Source organism: Loxodonta africana, chromosome 21 (genome assembly GCF_030014295.1).
Source record: "Loxodonta africana isolate mLoxAfr1 chromosome 21, mLoxAfr1.hap2, whole genome shotgun sequence".
NCBI classification, from domain to species: Eukaryota; Metazoa; Chordata; class Mammalia; order Proboscidea; family Elephantidae; genus Loxodonta; species Loxodonta africana.
Window position 1 is genome coordinate 75,371,885 of NC_087362.1, and position 18,733 is coordinate 75,390,617.

Sequence of the window (18,733 nt, forward strand, 5' to 3'; positions counted from 1 at the left end):
ATTATTTAACCAGTTGCACTGGGGGAAAAAGCTTAAATGACAAGAGTTTAACAACATTTACTCTAGTCCAGGTACAGTGTTTGTTTCTTCTGTACTGGTTGGTATATTAGAAGATAGTTTTCAAATTCATTCCGTAAGTGTCTTTTTACGCCATTGTTATAGATAGAATCTTGGGCTAGCTACATTATATGTCTCCTCTAGTATAGTATTTAGATATTTGCCTTAATGAATAAGTTGTTTTCTCCTCACATTTCAAAATACTGCAGGCGGTCTTAATAAAACATGTACTTCCCACTGTCCAGTGGAGGTTTTCCGGTGTTAACCGGTTAACTGCAGCATCCTGGCCTTTGTAGATGTTTGTGCACTGGAGGTTGTGGGAGAGCTCTTACTGCATGAGAACTCACTCTTGCACAAGGAGACCAGTGAGATTATCTGACCCTCTGGGGGCTCCTCCAACCCTGTAATGGATTGGATTGTGTCCCCCCAAAATATCTGTCAACTTAGCTGGGCCGTGATTCTCAGTATTGTGTGATTGTCCACCATTTTATGTGATTGTCTGCCATTTTATGTGATTTTCCTATATGTTGTAAATCCTATCACTATGATGTAATAATATGGATTAACGGCAATTATACTGATGAGGTCTACAAGATTAAGTAGTGTCTTAAGCCAACCTCTACTGAGATATAAAAGAGAGAAGAGAACAGAGAGACATGGGGACCTCATACCACCAAGAAAGCAGTGCTGGGAGCAGATCGCGTCCTTTGGACCTGAGGTTCCTGTGCTGAGATGCTCCCAGACCAAGGGAAGACTGATGACAAGGCCCTTCCTCCAGACCTGACGGAGAGAGAAATCCTTCCCCTGGAGCTGTCACCCTGAAATTGTAGCCTACTAGACAGTGAGAAAATAAGTTTTTCTTTGTTAAAACCAATCCACTTGTTTTATTTCTCTTATAGCAGCACTAGATGACTAAGAGAAACCCTTAGGTTCTAAGAGTCTAGAATTCTTGCACAGGAATTTGAGTCATCTGGTTTCCATTTGAAGTATGTAAAACTAAGTATGATTGGCCTAATTATTCTGGGTATGTGGTAGAGTTAGGAACCTGACCTAGGTTCTTTTCTGGTTTTCCATTGCTGTAAACAAACCACCCCAAACTTGGAGGCATAAAACAACAATTGTCTTATATTGTTATTAAGTCTTATGCTTCTAACAGTTGACTGGCTAAGTCAGGTAGTTAGTGCTCAGGGTTTCTCATGTATTTGCCATCAGTTGTGGCTGGGGTTGGAGTAATCTCTAAGGCACCCTCATCCACGTATCTGAGTATTAAGTGGAAACTCAGCAGGGGCTGTCTGAATTTTCCCATATAGGCTTCCTCATAGTATTGTGGCTGGGTTACAAGGTCCAGCATCGCAAAAGAGAGGGTCAGACGGAAGCTGTGTTGCCAGTATAGCCTCCGAAGTTAGGCAGCCCCACTTCCATCACTCTATTTGTTGGCGCTATATCAGGCTGTATTCAGGTGAGGGGAATTAGACTCCACCTTGGGATTGCAGGAATGTTAAAGAATTTGGACACATGTTTTAAAACCACCACGGGTTTATTCCTTCAGGTTCTAGGCCTTGTCATTTCTCAATGATTTATGGCTTTCTTGTTCAAGGGACAGTAACTTGCAGGTCTAGATTATATGCTGTGTATATCTTCAAAAAAGCAGCATTCTAAAATGACTTTGGATCTGTAAATAAGCTGCTGCCTTTGTCCTGAGGGTAGACTTTGTTTAACCTGTGGAAGCATTGGATACTTTCTTCACTGGCGGTGAAATCTCAGATTTGAGTCAGTAGGGCAGTGTCTTGTTGTTGTAAGGTGCCATCAAGTTGATTCCAACTCATAGTGACCCCATGTGACAGGGTAGAACTGGTAATCTTTATGGGAGCAGATCACTAGGTCTTTTCTCCCACGGAGCTGCTGGGTGGGTTCAAACTGCCATCCTTCCGGTTGGCAGTCGAACACTTAACCATTGTGCCCCTAGAGCAGTGTCTTACACCCAGATTATTTGCTTTTTGTTCTTGAATACAGAGTAAACGATCAGCAGGGAACGGAGTTTTGCCAAAAAGAAAGTGAGGATACAAGTGAAACTTACACATGACCTCTCTGGGCTTTAGTTTCTTCAGGCTTACCCAAAGAAGTATTCGCCTCCTACACTGAAAGCTACAAAACATTGTTGAAAGAAGTTAAAGAAGACCTAAACAAATGGCAAGACTTCCCATGATCATGCATTAGAACACTTAATACTGCTAAGATGGCAGTACTTCCCAAACTGATCTGCAGATTCAGTGCAATCCCTATGAAAATTCCACCTTTTTTTTCTGAAATTGGCAAGCTAATCCTAAAATTCCTAAGGAAATGCAAGGGACCCAGAATTGCTGAAACAATTAAAAAAAATAAGTTTGAGGGCTTACACTTCCCAATTTTAGTATTTACTACAAAGCTACAGTAATCAAATCAGTGTGATACTAGCGTAAGGATAGACATGTGAAGATCAGTGGAATGGAACAGAGAGTCCAGAAATTAATAGACGTATGTGTGGTCACTTAATTTTCCATAGAAGTGCAAGGACAACTCATTGGGGGAAAGAACAGTCTTTTCAACAAATGATGCTAGAGAACTGGATCCTGTCAATTAGATCCAGTTAATGGATGGTGCCCTCCGGTTCAGCTATATACTTACTGATTTTCTGCCTGCTGTCTCTGTCAAACTACCAATAAAGAGATGCTGAAGTCTGCAGCTATAGTAGTGGATTTGTCTACATCCCCTCGGAGTTCTGTCAGATTTTCCCTCATGTGTTTTGACACTCTGTTATTAGGTGGATATACATTAAGGACATTTGTGTTTTATTGGAGAATTTTCTCCTTTATCATCATGTAATGCCCCTCTTTATCCCTGATAATTTTCTTAGCTCTGAAGTCTGATTTATCTGAAATTAATATAGCTACTCCAGCTGTTTTTTGGTTACTTGTTAGCATGGTATATCTTTCTTAGTCTCTTTACTTTTAATCTACCTGTGTTTTTATATTTAAAGTGAGTTTCTTGTGGACAACATATTTGTAATCCACTCTGACAGTCTTTGTTCTTTATTTTGTATATTTAGACCATGAGCATTCAAAGCAACTACTGATATAGTTGGATTGATAGCTGCCATATTTGTAACTGTTTTCTGTTGGTTGCACTTGTTCTTTGTTTCTTTTCATTGTCTTCCACTCTCTTCTGTCTTCTCTGGTTTTGAGCTGTTTATATGATTCCATTTTCTCTTCTTTCTTAGCATATTGATCATATATATACATAAATATTTTTTAATTCTAAGGTGGGTTCCCTAGAGCTTGAGGTGTACATTTACAACTACTCTAAGTCCACTTTCAAGTGACATTATGCCCCGTCACAGTGCAGGTACCTTATAACAGAGTATTTCCAATTTGTCCCTCCTGTGCCTTGTTAACATTGTTGTCATTCTTTTCACTTGTCTGTAAGCTATAATCATCCATTAGATTCTCCCTCTTCTTATTTTGGACAAGCTATTATCTGTTAGATCATTTAAGAAAAATAAGATATTTTATTTTACATTCACCTATTCCTTCTCTAACGCTCTTTCTTTTTGTAAATCTGAGTTTCTAACTTGTATCATTCTCCTTCTTTTTGAGTCAACTCTCTTGCTTACGTTTCTGAAGAGAAGTCCAATGTAATTCTTATCTCCTGGTTCCTCTACAGGTAAGGTTTTTTTCTCTCTGGCTTCTTTCAAGATTTTCTCATCGTCTTTGATTTTCTACAGCTTGAATATGATATGCCTAGGTGTAGATTTTTTGGTATTTATTCTGTTTAATGTTCTCTGAGTTTCATGGATATATTGTTTTTCTGTAAGCTATTTTTGAAAATTCTCATCCATTATTACTTCAAAAAATATTTCTTCTGTTTCTTTCTCATTAAGCATATGTTACCCTTTTTGTAATTGTCTGACAGTTCTCTGATACTCAGTTCTGTTTTTATCATTCTTTTTTGTCTTTGCTTTTCAGTTTGGTCAATTTCTATTAGCATATCTTCAAGCTTACTGATCGCTTCCTTGACTGTGTCCCAGACCACTAATGAGCTCATCCAAGAAATTCTTTATTTCCGTACAGTGTTTTTGATTTCTAGAATTTCCTGTTGATTCCTTCTTAGAATTTCCTTCTCTTTGCTTACATTACCCATCTATTCTTGTATGTTGTCCACTTTTTCCATTAGAGCCCTTAGCAGATTAATTATAGTTATTTTAAATTCTCAGTGTGATAATTCAAAAAATCTATGTCATATCATAGTCTGGTTCTGATGTTTGCTTTTCTCTTCAAACTGTGTTTTTTGCCTTTTAGCATGCGTTGTAATTGTTTGTTGAAAGCCAGATATGATATACTGGATTATAAGTACTGAAGTTCTTTCACTTGTAAAAAAAAAAAAACCAAACCTGTTGCTATTGAGTCAATTCCAACTTGTAGCAACCCTATATAACAGAGTAGAACTGTCCTGTAGGGTTTTCAAGGCTGTATGTAGTCCTCTGTAAAACGCTGTTATGTTGACACAGAGTTTTACCTCCACAGTGGCAGGGTGTGGAGGGTGGGAAAGTATTCTGTAACCTGATAATTAGGTTTTAGTCTTTGGCTGGGCCTGTGCTCCTAGGTTGTGACCTTCACAAGTGCTTCTCAGTTTTTCTTTTCACCGCTTAGATGAAGCAGGAAGGCTAGAGGAGGCTGAAGTTGGGTGTTTCCCTTTCCCCACATCCAAGGCTGCAAGAGACAGTAGCTGAGTACTCACCTCCCTGCCCATGGAAGGCTAGAAGAGGGGTGGAGTTTGGTAATTCTCTTCCCCCATGTGGAAGACTTGAGGGGCTAGAGTTAGGTGTTTTCCCTCCTTTGTCTGTTGGGCTCTGATACAACCCACATTGGTTAGGGTCAGGTAAGGCAGTTTCCTTTGAAGGCAGGCTGCTGTTAAGGAGAACAGAGCGCTATTTTAAAATTGTTACTACCCCCATCCGACTAGAAACACAAGAGGATTATTTTTGTGAGCTTCACTGTGAAAATTTGGTGAGACCCCTGGAGGAAGAATTCATGGAGGTGTGGGGGTCACCCTAAGCTGGGACTCCAGGAATTTTTAATCTGTCAAGCTAGTCCACATTCAGTCTCTGGCAGTTAGTCAGTTCCACTCTTAATACTCCTACCTGTGTTGGACCACCAGCAGCAGCAGTGATTTTTGCTCCTGGTAAGCAGTGATTCTCTGTATCAGCCTGTTTGTCTTCTAGTTTACAAGGTGGCGGTTTGCCGTGTGACCTTAATTCTGTAATGCATGTAAGAAGAATTATTGATTTTCAGTGTTTCAACATTTTTCTTGTGAAGATAGAAAGGATGGCTTCCAATCTCTTTGCATACTGGACCAGAAACCAGAAGACTCCAGTTCAATGGATTTTTAAATTTCACTTGAGCTTTTCTCTGACACATACAAATTACTAGAAGTGTGTTGTTTACAAGTGTTTAGAGATTTTTCTGTTTATGTTTTACTGTTGATTCTAGTTTGATTCCATTGTGGTAATGAAATACAGGCAGTATGGTTTCAATTTTTTTAGATTTTATTTATGGCTCAAGATGTGGTTTTTCTTGGTATATATATGTGGTGGACACTTAAAAAGCATTTGACTGTTTTTCTGCAGTGTTCCAAAAGTATTGATTAGATCCTGTTGGTAGATAGTGTTGTTTAATTTTTTTTTTATGTCCTTGCTGGTTTTCTGTCTAGTTGTTCTATCAATTGTTAATACAGTGTTGAAGTCTTCGACTACAATTGTGAATTTATTTCTCATTTCGTTTATCAGTTTTGCTTTACGTATTCTACAGCTCTGTTGTTTGGTACATACACCTTTAAGATTGCTGTTTCTTCTTGGTGGATTGACCGTTTTATCATTCTAAAATGTCACTCAGTCTCTGGTCATGTTTTTTTGTTTGTTTTTGTTGTTCTGACATCTACTTTATCTGATATTAATATAGCTACTCTTGCTTTCCTTTAGTATTTGCATGATATATCTTTTTTGCATCCTTTCACTTTCAACCTGCCTGTTCTGTTGTATTTAAAGTGAGTTTCTTGTAGACAGTGTATATTGGGTCATTTTTTTAAATCCATTCTGCTAATCTTTATGAGTTTTATTTAGCCCATTTACATTTAACGTAATTAGTTATCTGTTAGGACCAAGTCTGTCGTCGTATTTGTCTTTCGCCATTTCTCATTTCCCTGGCATGTCCCCGCCTTCTTAGGGGTCACTCGGACATTTCTTAGGATTATATTTTGATTGATTTGTCGTGATTTTCAGTGTATCTGTTCATGTGACTTTTTAGTGGTTTCTTTAGGCATGAGATTAAATGTACATGATTAATCACAGTGGGCTGGTGCCGTCATTTTACCAGTTCGAGGGACGTATAGAAACCATACCCCACTTTACATTTTTTACCCTCCCCATGTGATAATACAGTTATCTTAAATATTTCCTATGCATACATTTAGCATTGTAATTTTGCTTGTCATCTAACATGATTTAAAAAGGTAATGGAAGAAAAACCTATCGTGTTTACCCATATTTCTGCTTACTGTCATCTTTCTTCCTTTTGATGTTTCAGGGTTCTTCTTGTATCATTTCCTTTTGGTTTAGAGAACTTGCTTTAGCTGTTCTTTTACCATAGACCTGGTGATGACAGATTCTCTTAGTTTTTCTTCATCTGAGATTGTCTTGATTTCCCCTTTATTTCTAAAGTATATATCTACCGGCATATGATTGTGGGTCGACAGTTCTTTGAATGCTTGAAAAATATTGTATTACCTGTCCTTCATAGCTTCTGATGAGAAATATACTGTCATTCTTATTGTTTTTCCCTTTTAGATAAGATCTTGTTTTTTCTGGCTGCTTTGAAGAATTTTTCCTATTCCTTTTTAATTTTTTTCTGTTTCTGTCTCTTTAGTTTTAGAAGTTTAATGATGTATCTTGGCATGGATACTTTTTATTTTATCCTGTTTGTGTTTTGCTCAGCTTATATCTTTTGCTCAATTGGGAAATTTTCTGCCATTATTTTTTCAAGTACTTTTTCAGCTCCACCCTCTTTTTTTTCTTCTTCAAGGACACTAATGGCATGAATGTTAGATCTTTTGTATATTCTCATAGGTCTTACAGCTCCATTTATTTTTATTGGTGTATTTTTTCTGTATTGTTCAGATTATGTAGTTTTTATTTTTCTGTCCTCTACTTCACTGATTCATTTCTCTGCCCCTGCCAGTCTGCTGTCAAGCCCAGGCACTGAGCTTTCGTTTCGGCTATTGCATTTTTTTCAGTTCTAAAATTTCTATTTGGTTCTTCTTTATATCTGCTATTTCTTTTCTGAAACTTTCTGTTTCTTTGTTGAGGGTTTCTATAGTTTTCATTTGTTTCAAGTATGTTCCTAATTACTTCTTGAAAGTTTTTTTGTTTTGTTTTACATAAAAACCCAGTGCCATCGAACACGGACACTTTAAAATCTTGTCAAATAATTCTAACATCTCTGTCATCTTGGTCTTAACATCTTGGTTTTTTCATTCAGTTTAAACTTCCTGGTTCTTATGATATTTGACTGAAACATAGACATTTTGGGTATTCTTTTGGAGACTGGATCTTATTTTAACTTTCTATAGCAAGCTTTTTTGATACTACTCCAGTAGGGAAAATGGGGCACCACCTTATTACTTCAAGAGAGGAACTCCACTTGGCCTTTGTTGATACCCAAGGTAGGGCTCCTTATTATTGCTGGGCCTGGGTGGGACATCTGGCTTTCCAGGATTGCCTCATTACTGCTTCCTAGGTGGCTTCCAATTACACCTCGGGGGTGGAGTGTGATTTCTTTACTGCTAAGTGTGGGTAAAAGCCCTGACTTTCCAGTAGTCCTATTCTAACACCATCCCAGTGGGAGAAGGAGGAGACTTAACTTCATCACTGGTGTGTGGGAATGGAAGTACAGGCTCTCCACACTGGTTCCACTGACACTGTGAGGAGATGGGGGACTTGTTACCACCTGCAGGGGTGATTTTATTCTTTTATAGCACTGCAGCCAAGGAAGCTAGGGGTTAGGAAGGGTGCTTTGTTACAACCTCACGAGAATAGAAGTCTAGATTCCTCACAGTCTGTGCTTGAGTAGGTGGGAGGAGGGTCACACATTTTTCTGAGTGGTTAAAAGTTTTCTGTCTTGTTAGACTTCCCCTTTCATGTTCCTTTGGCTATGGAGAATAGACTTTTTGGGGTCTTTTTTTTTTTTTTTTTTTTGGCATGTTTTTAATGAAATTCAAGATGTTCCTATTTTCCATACTGTATGTGGAATTTGAGAAGGCAGAGAAGTAAGACATGGAGAGAAATAGGATACATTTTATGACAAGGAGAAGCATATAGCAACAAATGAGAAATATGGTGATGAGCTGTTCTGTAAGCATAAAATAATGCCTATTGTATTAGATCCCAGGCAAAGAATATTTGAGTGGCATATTAATCCATGCTCTGTAGCAAGTGTATGACATGCAGGATCTTTTTTAAGATTCAGAGTTGACGTTAGAAGAGTTCTTCTATATTGATGTGAAGTAATGATGCCTGACCTTGTGATTACTGTGCACATATCATCCACCAACTCCCTGTAAAGTCCATCTTTTTTGCCTCTTGATTAATGAATATAAATGATAACAGAATTAAAACCACCCCATCAACAGTATAACCCTTAGTCTAGATCAAGGGTGGCCTAGAAATATTATTCCCAGATGATCATTAACTATAAAAAAGAAAAATTAAAATAGTGAAAGTCACTAAGAAGTCTTTTAGACATTATTCTTTTTACTGAAGTTGTTATAAGTGTTAATAAAGGAACTTGTGAATGTTCATCAGATATTGGTTCTTGTTTTGTAGCCAGATACGTCATAATAATAAAGTATTTCTATTTCTCCTTTAGCTCTATTGGCTTAGCAAAAGCAGCCCTAGAAGCAATCAATGGATTCAACCTTTTTGGCAATCAGGTAAAAAAAAAATTTTTTTTTTGCATATTTATTTGATTTGTGTGTTATTAATTTTGGCCAGTCATGAAAAAGCCCTTTCCTGAAATTCCTATACCCATGCTTGAGTAATTTTTCCTTTGAAAATTATCAGTTAAATTCTAGTTTTCTTAACTAAAAATTGTTGCTTAAATTAAAAAAAAAAAAATCTCTTGGTAGAGAATTCTTATTTTCTTTGCTCAGTACATTCTTTCCCTATGCTCTTTTCTTGAGGCTTTTACATTTTAAATATTCCTGGACTTATACCATTTGTTTTCCATGTCAGTTCTCATGTTGGTTTTTATTTAATGTTTATCTTATACAGGTGGGAATTTCTGTAATGTGTGTAGCCACAGAATTGAAAATTCTGTCCTAGCTTTACCCTCTGCTGACCAACTATAATCAGATATCTAAAATCTTATTTTTGCTGGGGATAAAAGGTTTACCTTATATATTCTTAAGATCTTTTAGCCAGTTTCTACACCAAAAGAAACTAAACTAGTGAAGTCACTGTGGGATCGAGATGTCAGTGGAGGGGAGTAAACTGTAGAAATACAGGACACTCATCTGAATCAAGAAGTAGGGTAATTTTCTGTAGCAATTTCTGCAAAGATTCCTAAGATGGCAAGGCAATGCAAAATTTCCAAGTGATGTTTTAATTAATCCTAAACGGTTGAAATGCTAAGTCAGTAGCGATACATTTTAGGAACTTATGTGTACATGCAAAGAAGTGACATGATTTTTTTCTGGCGGTTAATATGCTATATAGTCAATCTTGGATTTAAACAAAGTTTCAAACACTACCATCTCTCTTCCCCTCCCTATATATATATACAAATTCCCTTTTCCTCTTACCCCAGCTTCCCCTGGAAGATAGGCTCCGGTTACATCCAGGACATGAGACAGAAACCACATCAAGAATGACCACAGACATGAAGGGAAAGAGGAGAGCGCCACCTCATTTTGGGTGCCCAAAAGGTGACTCTGGGTCACCTACTTCCGAAACTCCTCGTCCCCTCTCAAGACCTCTGACTGGGGAATTGGAGAGACTAAAACTCACATGGGTTAAGGAGTATGTGAGCCTACCACAAATCAAGAGTCTTAGTATGATGTCCCCCACCCCTAACCCTGCAGATTCTCTATGCCTGATCAATGCCACTGTGTCAAATGCCACCGTGTCAACATTTCTCCCTCCCTGGAAGAGTCAACATACTCATGGAAATCGCACATGTATCTTCAATACTTTTCATTTCCCTTTCACCCCTGTCTCACTCTTGATACATTCAAATGTACATACATACATATATACATGCATGCATACATGTATACATATCCTTAGATATAGGAAGGTGATATGGCATAGAGGAATGGTATTGTACTGGGAGTCAGGAGGCTTAGGATCACTGTCTATGCTGACCACCATCAGTGAGCTCTGTGACTTTGGCTATCTAAGTCTTGGCTTCCTCATCTAAAAAGCGGAGATATCAATAATAGGACCTAACACAAGGTTCTCATGTGAATAAAAGGATTAGTTAGCATCATGCTTGGCACAGAGTGAACACTCAATAAATGTCATCTTTTGTTGTTTTTAAGTTTGGATCATTCAAATGGGCAATGGACTAAATGACCTCTAGAGAGGATCTCAAAGAGACTCAGAGGAGTCATAGACCAAGCCTGAGGTGTTGCAGGATCAGCATGGAAAGATACTGAGCTCACTCCTGCCTTCCATGGCACATCAGATAGGGGGCTGGATGGAGCTGTGTCTACTAGTAGTTGGTTCTTTTTTGCAATTGTACCACCTCCTTTGAACTGTCCAAGTCTTAGTGTATGTTGCTTACATATTTAGAACACACCCACTCCACCCACAGTTATACCCATACACAGGCATTCAGTGAATCTCTCTTAATTCTACTTCTCTTTCAGGGCCCTGCCCTAGAGAAACTATTCCCAAGAAGCTTTCGTGGATCACTCAGCCATAACTCTGAAAGCACTGAAATGCTTTACTACAAATTCTGGTTCTGAGTTATATATGTACTGCTGGTATTGTACCTGAGTACCAGAGTTTCTCAACCTTGACTACACACTGAAATCAGTTGAGGAATTAAAAATATATATATATATCTGTGTATGTACATATATATATACACAGACACACGTATATGTGTGTATGTGTGTATATATACACACACACATATATGTGTATATATATACACACTCATGCCTGGGCTCCACCCCTAGAGATTCTGATTTAATTGGCATGAAGATTTTTCAAAACCCTCCAGGACTATAATGTGCAGCCAAGGATGAGAACAACAGCTCTAAGCAGAGTTAAATTCTTGATCTTGTTTGTTGGTGTTGTTAAAAAAAAAATTGGTGTTGTTAGGTGCCGTCAAGTCAGTTTCCACTTAAAGCAACCATATAGAACAGAGTAGAACTGTCCGATAGGGTTTCCAAGGAGCTAATGGTGGATTCAAACTGCCGACTTTTTTGGTTAGCAGCCATAGCTCACCATAGCTGTTAACCACTGTGCCATTGGGGCTCCTGATCTTGTTTAGGTTATATCCATTTCCAACACTGCTATGCATCAAATGCTTGCTGAGTTGGCTACCCATTGATTATTTTAGGTAGAAATACAGACAATGAATGTCTTATTCCTTGAGCCACACAGATGCCACATGTTGCCAGTAGATCCTCTCCATCTTCCTTTTTTTTCAGAATAGTATCAGAGAGTGGCCTAGTTTTACAAGTTCCCTTTCATCTTTGTTTCTGGTGTGGAAAATTGCAGAAACCTAACTTTGAACACGTAAAAATTTCCCCCTCTACAGCAGTTAAATTAAAAATGTGCCTGCTAAACAGTACCACATTTAAAAGTGCATATGATCTTTTTTTTTTTTTATGATCTTTTTAGTGTTTAATCATCTTATCTCCCATGTACTTAAAAGAGCTGTGGTATAATTAAAAGCCAGTGGCTGGGAAAAGAATCGACATAACAAATATTTCTCTCCAAACAAAAACTCAGTAGTAATTATTGAGCTTTTGAAGGAGGAGCCCACTTCACAGACAGCATGCAAACCTTGCCGTTCGCCCTTTTGTGCTTCAGCATAAGAGATAAGAGAAGCCTTAAAGTTGGGTTTATGCGGATTGTTGGCTGGAGGGCGCCTGCAGCTTTCGTCGTGATTCTTTTGCTGTCCTACACGTTCTGTCTTCCTTTTTTTTTTTTTTTTAAAACCAGACTTTGCTTATTATTCAAGAATAAAAATCATATAAATCTTCATTGTGAAACTGTTTTCAACGATTATTTTTCTGTAGGGCACCATCTAAAAAGAAAACGCGATAAGATGATCTAACTTATTTCATGATTTGTTTAGAGTAAAGGCTAATTTGGGGCAGAGCCACCTTTAGAAACAGACTCATTTAACCCTTAGTGTCGACAATCATGTATTTCCTCCTGGTCTCAGATCTATTCTATATAAATATAGTAACAAATATATTTACATATTTTAATAATATATAAATAATATTTGAAAACATTTAAATAGCAATGTTTAAAGAAATGATAGTTTCCACTCAGCAAATGTCATAGACATGGTTAAACAACAAATTGTGATCTCCAGGTTTGAGTCTCAGCTCTGCTTTTCTGAGACCCTGAGAATTAATGCTGGGCTCCCATCTCTGTAGTTTGAAAATTCCTTTAACCGTATATAAGCAGAATATTCTGTAAAGAAGAAAGAGTCTTGGCTTATGAGAAGGGCTGCTAGAAGCTACTTCTGGCTCAGTAGGTAAAAGTTGGCTAGTCATACACCCATTGCCACCACCGCCGTTCCCATCAATGGCTATTCTTTCTAGAAGAATACCGCTCTCCAGGCTCTGCCACAGTTAAGGGGCAGGGCAGCCTAATGCTGAACTGGGGAAGAAAATTTAATTGTGGTTTTGTGGAGTAGTGTTACTTCCAGAAGAAGAAAGAAAAGACCGTGTACGGTAGATACACTGATCAGTCTCAAAGGGCACTCAGGAAAGTGGTTAACCGGGAAAAGACTCAGACAATGCTACACATCATTTCACTTTGAACTGAGTTAAATGAGATCGGTAATGTCTTATGGTCACAATGGCACCCTCAGCCTCAAAGACCATCTCAGAAGTGCTTGTTGTGGACATGGGCGCTCGGGGGGATGTGGAGTGTCCAGTGCAGCCCCTTCCTACCACTGGGGCTCCAAACTCCATGACAGTGGGCTGGTAGAATCATCTTGTAGTCCACGTACAAGGACAAAAACCATCCCAGAAACTCAGCGTGGGGGTAAAGTTTGAGCTGTCAGTCCTAAAACATCTCTTTAGATGGAGTCAAGGTATTATGGCAGAGCTGTGATGATTTCAGGAAATGAAAGATGAAAATAAAATATCCAAGGTTAATAAGATACCCTGTAGTGACATATATATGTAAAACATCCTTTCATATTCCTGTCTTTAATTGGGGAGATCAAATTACTGACAAATGAGCTGAGACCAGACTCTAAAAGGCTGCTGGCATTATGCAGTGTTCAAAGCTTCCTTTGAAATTCGGAGGCCTGAAATCAGTGTGTCTGATGATTTAAAGTAGGTGATAATTAATCCATGTGTGGGTTCTCCTAGATGACTTTTTAAAAAACTCACTTCTGATTGGAGGTTATCTGCTCATGGTTTAGGGTGAATTTTATCTTCCTGGGTGTCTGGGCCATAGTGCCTGAAGTATGGTGTATTTTTGAAGGAGGACAGCCAGTTAAGGTAGTTAACTAGCTTCAATTTCAGTGTTAAAATCTGGTAACTCTGTGAGGTTTTTTCCCCCATCTGGGCATGTTCCTTGGAGGCTGCCAGTCGAACACAGAGACTTAGATGAATTTAGATGAGCCATTTACTTATGGCCAGAAAGTAAAAGTTGGCTGTTTACATTAATCAGATAATGCTGAGAATTGCCAATTTGCTATTTTACTTCATTATTTATGAATTATCCTTTCTAGACTGTATCTTTTAAAAATCCAATTCAAACCAGGTAAATTTGGCATGTAATTAATTATTATCAGCATAAGGATAATCACAGCCCCCATTATTTTGCGTATTCACAGGCCCCCTTTGCTGTTCTGTCCTAACCGCCCTGCTTACTCCTGTCTCCCCAAGTGCTCCCTGTTTGTTTAACTCTCAGTTCTCCACTGCCAGCCTCTGAGAAACATGACCAAATAGATCCCAACCCTGGGCCTTCCTTCTCCATGCAATGCCCAACCTCTCTATTTTGTATTCCCTTTGTTAGCTCTAGAGGTTGGTTAACCATTTTATTCTTCTATATAAGACGTTTACTTGGCACTTAATCATGTCCTGCCATGTGCAGTCTTTTTTTTTTTAAATAATCATGTTGTTCAGGACTGTGTATCACTTGTGTTAGCCACTTGAGAACAGAGGTCAAGTTCAATTTTGTTTAACTTCCCCACAACAAAGAGCACACAGTAAGTACTCTGCCAATGGCATCTGTTGCATAAAGCTTTGTTGACTAGGTAGGGATGGGACTATGAGACCCTCAAATAATGGGAAAGACGGTTAGCATTATTCTGGTTGTTGAGACAGTCCCATGGATTCCCCATTCACTTAAATTCACTTGGCAGAGTTAGGACAGGTCAAAATGGCATTCTGAATGAGAAGTCGTACTATTTTTGTGAGGTAATATTCGGGTATGAGCATAGGTTAACAGGAAAAATATTTATCTTGTGTTCTGATATTTGATTATAGGACCTAGTGCTACTACTACATTTTGAAGTTTCCGACTAGGGATGGATTGATTCAAGACATTTTAGTTACAGGGTGAATGCATGTTTGAAGTAGTAGAATTGGGGTGAGGTTTAGAAGGTAATATTGAAGAAACATGAAATTTATGATTCTTCACTTTTCCATTTCCTTGTATTTTTTTTTATACTTTTTATTCTGCTTTAAGTGAAAGTTTACAAATCAAATCAGTCTCTCACACAAAAACCCACATACACCTTGCTACACACTCCCAATTACTCTCCCCCTAATGAGACAGCGCGCTCTCTCCCTCCACTCTCTTTTTCTGTCCTTTTTGCCAGCTTCTAACCCCCTCCACCCTTTCAGCTCCCCTCCAGGCAGGAAATGCCAACACAGTCTCAAGTGTCCACCTGATTCAAGAAGCTCACTCCTCAGCAGCATCCCTCTCCAACCCATTGTCCAGTCCAATCCATGTCTGGAGAGTTGGCTTCGGGAATGGTTCCTATCCTGGGCCAACAGAAGGTCTGGGCGCCATGACCACCGGGCTGCTTCTAGTCTCAGTCAGACCATTAAGTCTGGTCTTATGAGAATTTGGGGTCTGCATCCCACTGCTCTTCTGCTCTCTCAGGGGTTCTCTGTTGTGTTCCCTGTCAGGGGTGTCACCGGTTATAGCCAGGCACCATCTAGTTCTTCTGGTCTCAGGATGATGTAGTCACTGGTTCCTGTGGCCCTTTCTGTCTCTTGGGCTCATAATCGCCTTGTGTCCTTGGTGTTCTTCATTCTCCTTTGATCCCCGTGGGTTGAGACCAAGTGATGCATCTTAGATGGCTGCTTGCTGCCGTTTAAGACTCCAGATGCCACTCTTCAAAATGGGATGCAGAGTGTTTTCTTAATAGATTTTATTATGCCGATTGACTTAGATGTCCCCTGAAACCATAGTCCCTAGACCCCTGCCCCTGCTAGGCTGGCCTTCAAAGCATTCGGTTTATTCAGGAAATTTCTTTACTTTTGGTTTAGTCCAATTGTGCTGACCTCCCCTGTATTGTGTGCTGTCTTTCCCTTCACCTAAAGTAGTTCTTACCTACTATCTCATTAGTGAATGCCCCTCTGACACCCTCCCTCCCCCCTCTCCTAACCACAAAAGAATGTTTTCTTCTCAGTTTAAACTATTTCTCAAGTTCTTATAATAGTGGTCTTATACACTGTTTGTCCTTTTGCAACTGACTAATTTCACTCAGCATAATGCCTTCCAGGTTACTCCATGTTATGAAATGTTGATGCGTAGTATTCCATTGTGTGAATATACCGTAATTTACCCATTCGTCCATTGATGGGCACCTTGGTTGCTTCCATTGTTTTGCTATTGAAAACAGTGCTGCACTAAACATGGGTGTGCATATTCTGTTCGTATAAAGGCTCTTATTTCTCTAGGATATATTCCAAGGAGTGGGATTGCTGGATCTTATGGTAGTTCTATTTCCAGCTTTTTAAGGAAGCGCCAAGTCGATTTCCAAAGTGGTTGTACCATTTGACATTCCCACCAGCAGTGTAGAAGTGTTCCAGTCTCTCCACAGCCTCTCCAACATTTATTATTTTGTGCTTTTTGGAATAATGCCAGCCTTGTTGGAGTGAGATGAAATCTCATTGTAGTTTTGATCTGCATTTCTCTAATAGCTAATGATCGTGAACATTTCCTCATGTATCTGTTAGCTACCTGAATGTCTTCTTTAGTGAAGTGTCTATTCATATCTTTTGCCCATTTTTTAATTCGGTTATGTATCTTTTTGCACTTGAGTTTTTGCAGTATCATGTAGATTTTAGAGATCAGGTGCTGATCAGAAATGTCATAGCTAAAAACTTCTTCCCAGTCTGTAGGTAGTCTTTTTACTCTTTTGGTGAAGTCTTTGGATGAGCATAAAAAAAAAACAAAAACGCATAGGTGTTTGATTTTTAGGAGCTCCCAGTTATCTAGTTTTTCATCTATATTCTTAATAATGTTTTATATACTCTTTTTGCCATTTTTTTTTTTATGCCATGTTTTAGGGCTTCTAACGTTGTCCGTGTTTTTTCTTTCATGATCTTTCTCGTTTTAGATTTCATATTTAGGTCTTTGATCCATTTTGAGCTAGTTTTTGTGCATGGAGTGAGGTGTGGGTCTTGTTTCATTTTTTTGCACATTGTTATCTAGTTATGCCAGCACCATTTGTTAAAAAGAGGGTCTTTTCCCCATTTAACTGTTTTGGGGCCTTTGTCAAATATCAACTGCTCATATGTGGATGGATTTATGTCTGGATTCTCAATTCTGTTCCATTCGTCCATGTATCTGCTGTTGTACCAGTACCAGGCTGTTTTGACTACCGTGGCTGTAGAATAGGTTCTAAAATCAGGTAAAGTAAGGCCTCCCACTTTGTTCTTCTTTTTCACTAATGCCATGTTTATCTGGGGCCTCTTTCACTTCCATATGAAGTAGGTGATTTGTTTCTCCATCTCATTAAAAAATGTCCTTGGGATTTGGATTGGAATTGCATTAAATGTACAGATCGCTTTTGGTAGAATAGACATTTTAATAATGTTAAGTCTTCCTATCCACGAGCAAGGTATATTCTTTCACTTATGTAAGTCTCTTTTGGTTTCTTGCAGAAGTGTACTGTAGTTTTCTTTGTATAAGTCTTTTACATCTCTGATAAGATTTATTCCTAAATATTTTATCTTCTTCAGGGCTACTGTAAATGGCATTGATTTGGTGATTTCCTCTTTGATGTTCTTTTTGTTGGTGTAGCGGAATCCAACTGATTTTTGTATGTTTCTTGAATCCTGATACCCTGCTGAACTCTTCTATTAGTTTCAGTAGTTTGCTGGAGGATTCCTTAGGGTGTTCTGTGTATAAGATCATGTCATCTGCAAATAGAGATACTTTTACTTCTTCCTTGCCAATCTGGATGCCCTTTATTTCTTTGTCTAGCCTAATTGCTCTGGCTAGGACTTCCAGCACAATGTTGAATAAGAGTGGTGATAAAGGGCATCCTTTTCTGGTTCCCGATCTCAGTGGAAAGGTTTTCAGGCTGTCTCCATTTAGGGTGATGTTGGCTGTTGGCTTTGTATAAATGCCTTTTATTATGATGAGGAATTTTCCTTCTATTCCTATTTTGCTGAGAGTTTTTATCATGAATGAGTGTTGAACTTTGTCAAAGGCCTTTTCTGCATCATTGATAAAATCATGTGATTCTTTTGTTTTATTTATGTGGTGGATTACATTAATAGTTTTTCTAATGTTGAACCATCCCTGCATATTTGGTATGAATCCCACTTGGTCATGGTGAATTATTTTTTTGATATGTTGTTGAATTCTATTGGCTAGAATTTTGTTGAGGATTTTTGCATCTACATGCATGAGGATTATAAGTCTATAATTTCCTTTTCTTGTGGTGTCTTTACCTGGTTTTGGTATCAGGGGTATGGTGGCTTCATAGAATGAGTTTGGTAGTGTTCTGTCCTTTTCTATGCTCTGAAATACCTTTAGTAGTAGTGGTGTTAACTATTCTCTGAAAGTTTCCTAAAACTCTGCAGTGAAGCTATCTGGACCAGGGCTTTTGTGTGTGTGCGTGTTGGGAGTTTTTTCATTACCTTTTCAATCTCTTCTTTTGTTACGGGTCTATTTAGTTGTTCTACCTGTTTGTGTTGGTTTAGGTAGGTAGTGTGTTTCTAGGAATTCATCCATTTCTTCTAGGTTTCCAAATTTGTTTGAGTATAGTTTTTCATAGTAATCTGATATGATTTTTTTAAATTTCAGTTGGGTCTGTTGTAGTATTGCCCATCTCATTTCTTATTCAGGTTATTTGGTTCCTTACCTGTTTTTCTGTTTTCAGTTTGGCCAGTGGTTTATCAATTTTGTTGATTT

The 18,733-nt window shown here is 38.4% G+C and overlaps 1 protein-coding gene across 9 annotated transcripts in view; it reads left to right on the forward strand.

The window, feature by feature from the left end:
• The window catches only part of PHKB (phosphorylase kinase regulatory subunit beta), a 248,057-nt gene that overhangs the window by 111,125 nt on the left and 118,199 nt on the right, over positions 1–18,733 (forward strand). For all 9 annotated transcript variants that reach the window (XM_023555674.2, XM_023555679.2, XM_064274128.1 and 6 more), the window contains one exon: positions 9,012–9,075. In XM_023555674.2, coding sequence (XP_023411442.1) covers positions 9,012–9,075 — 64 coding nt within the window. The remainder of the gene's footprint in view (positions 1–9,011; positions 9,076–18,733) is intronic.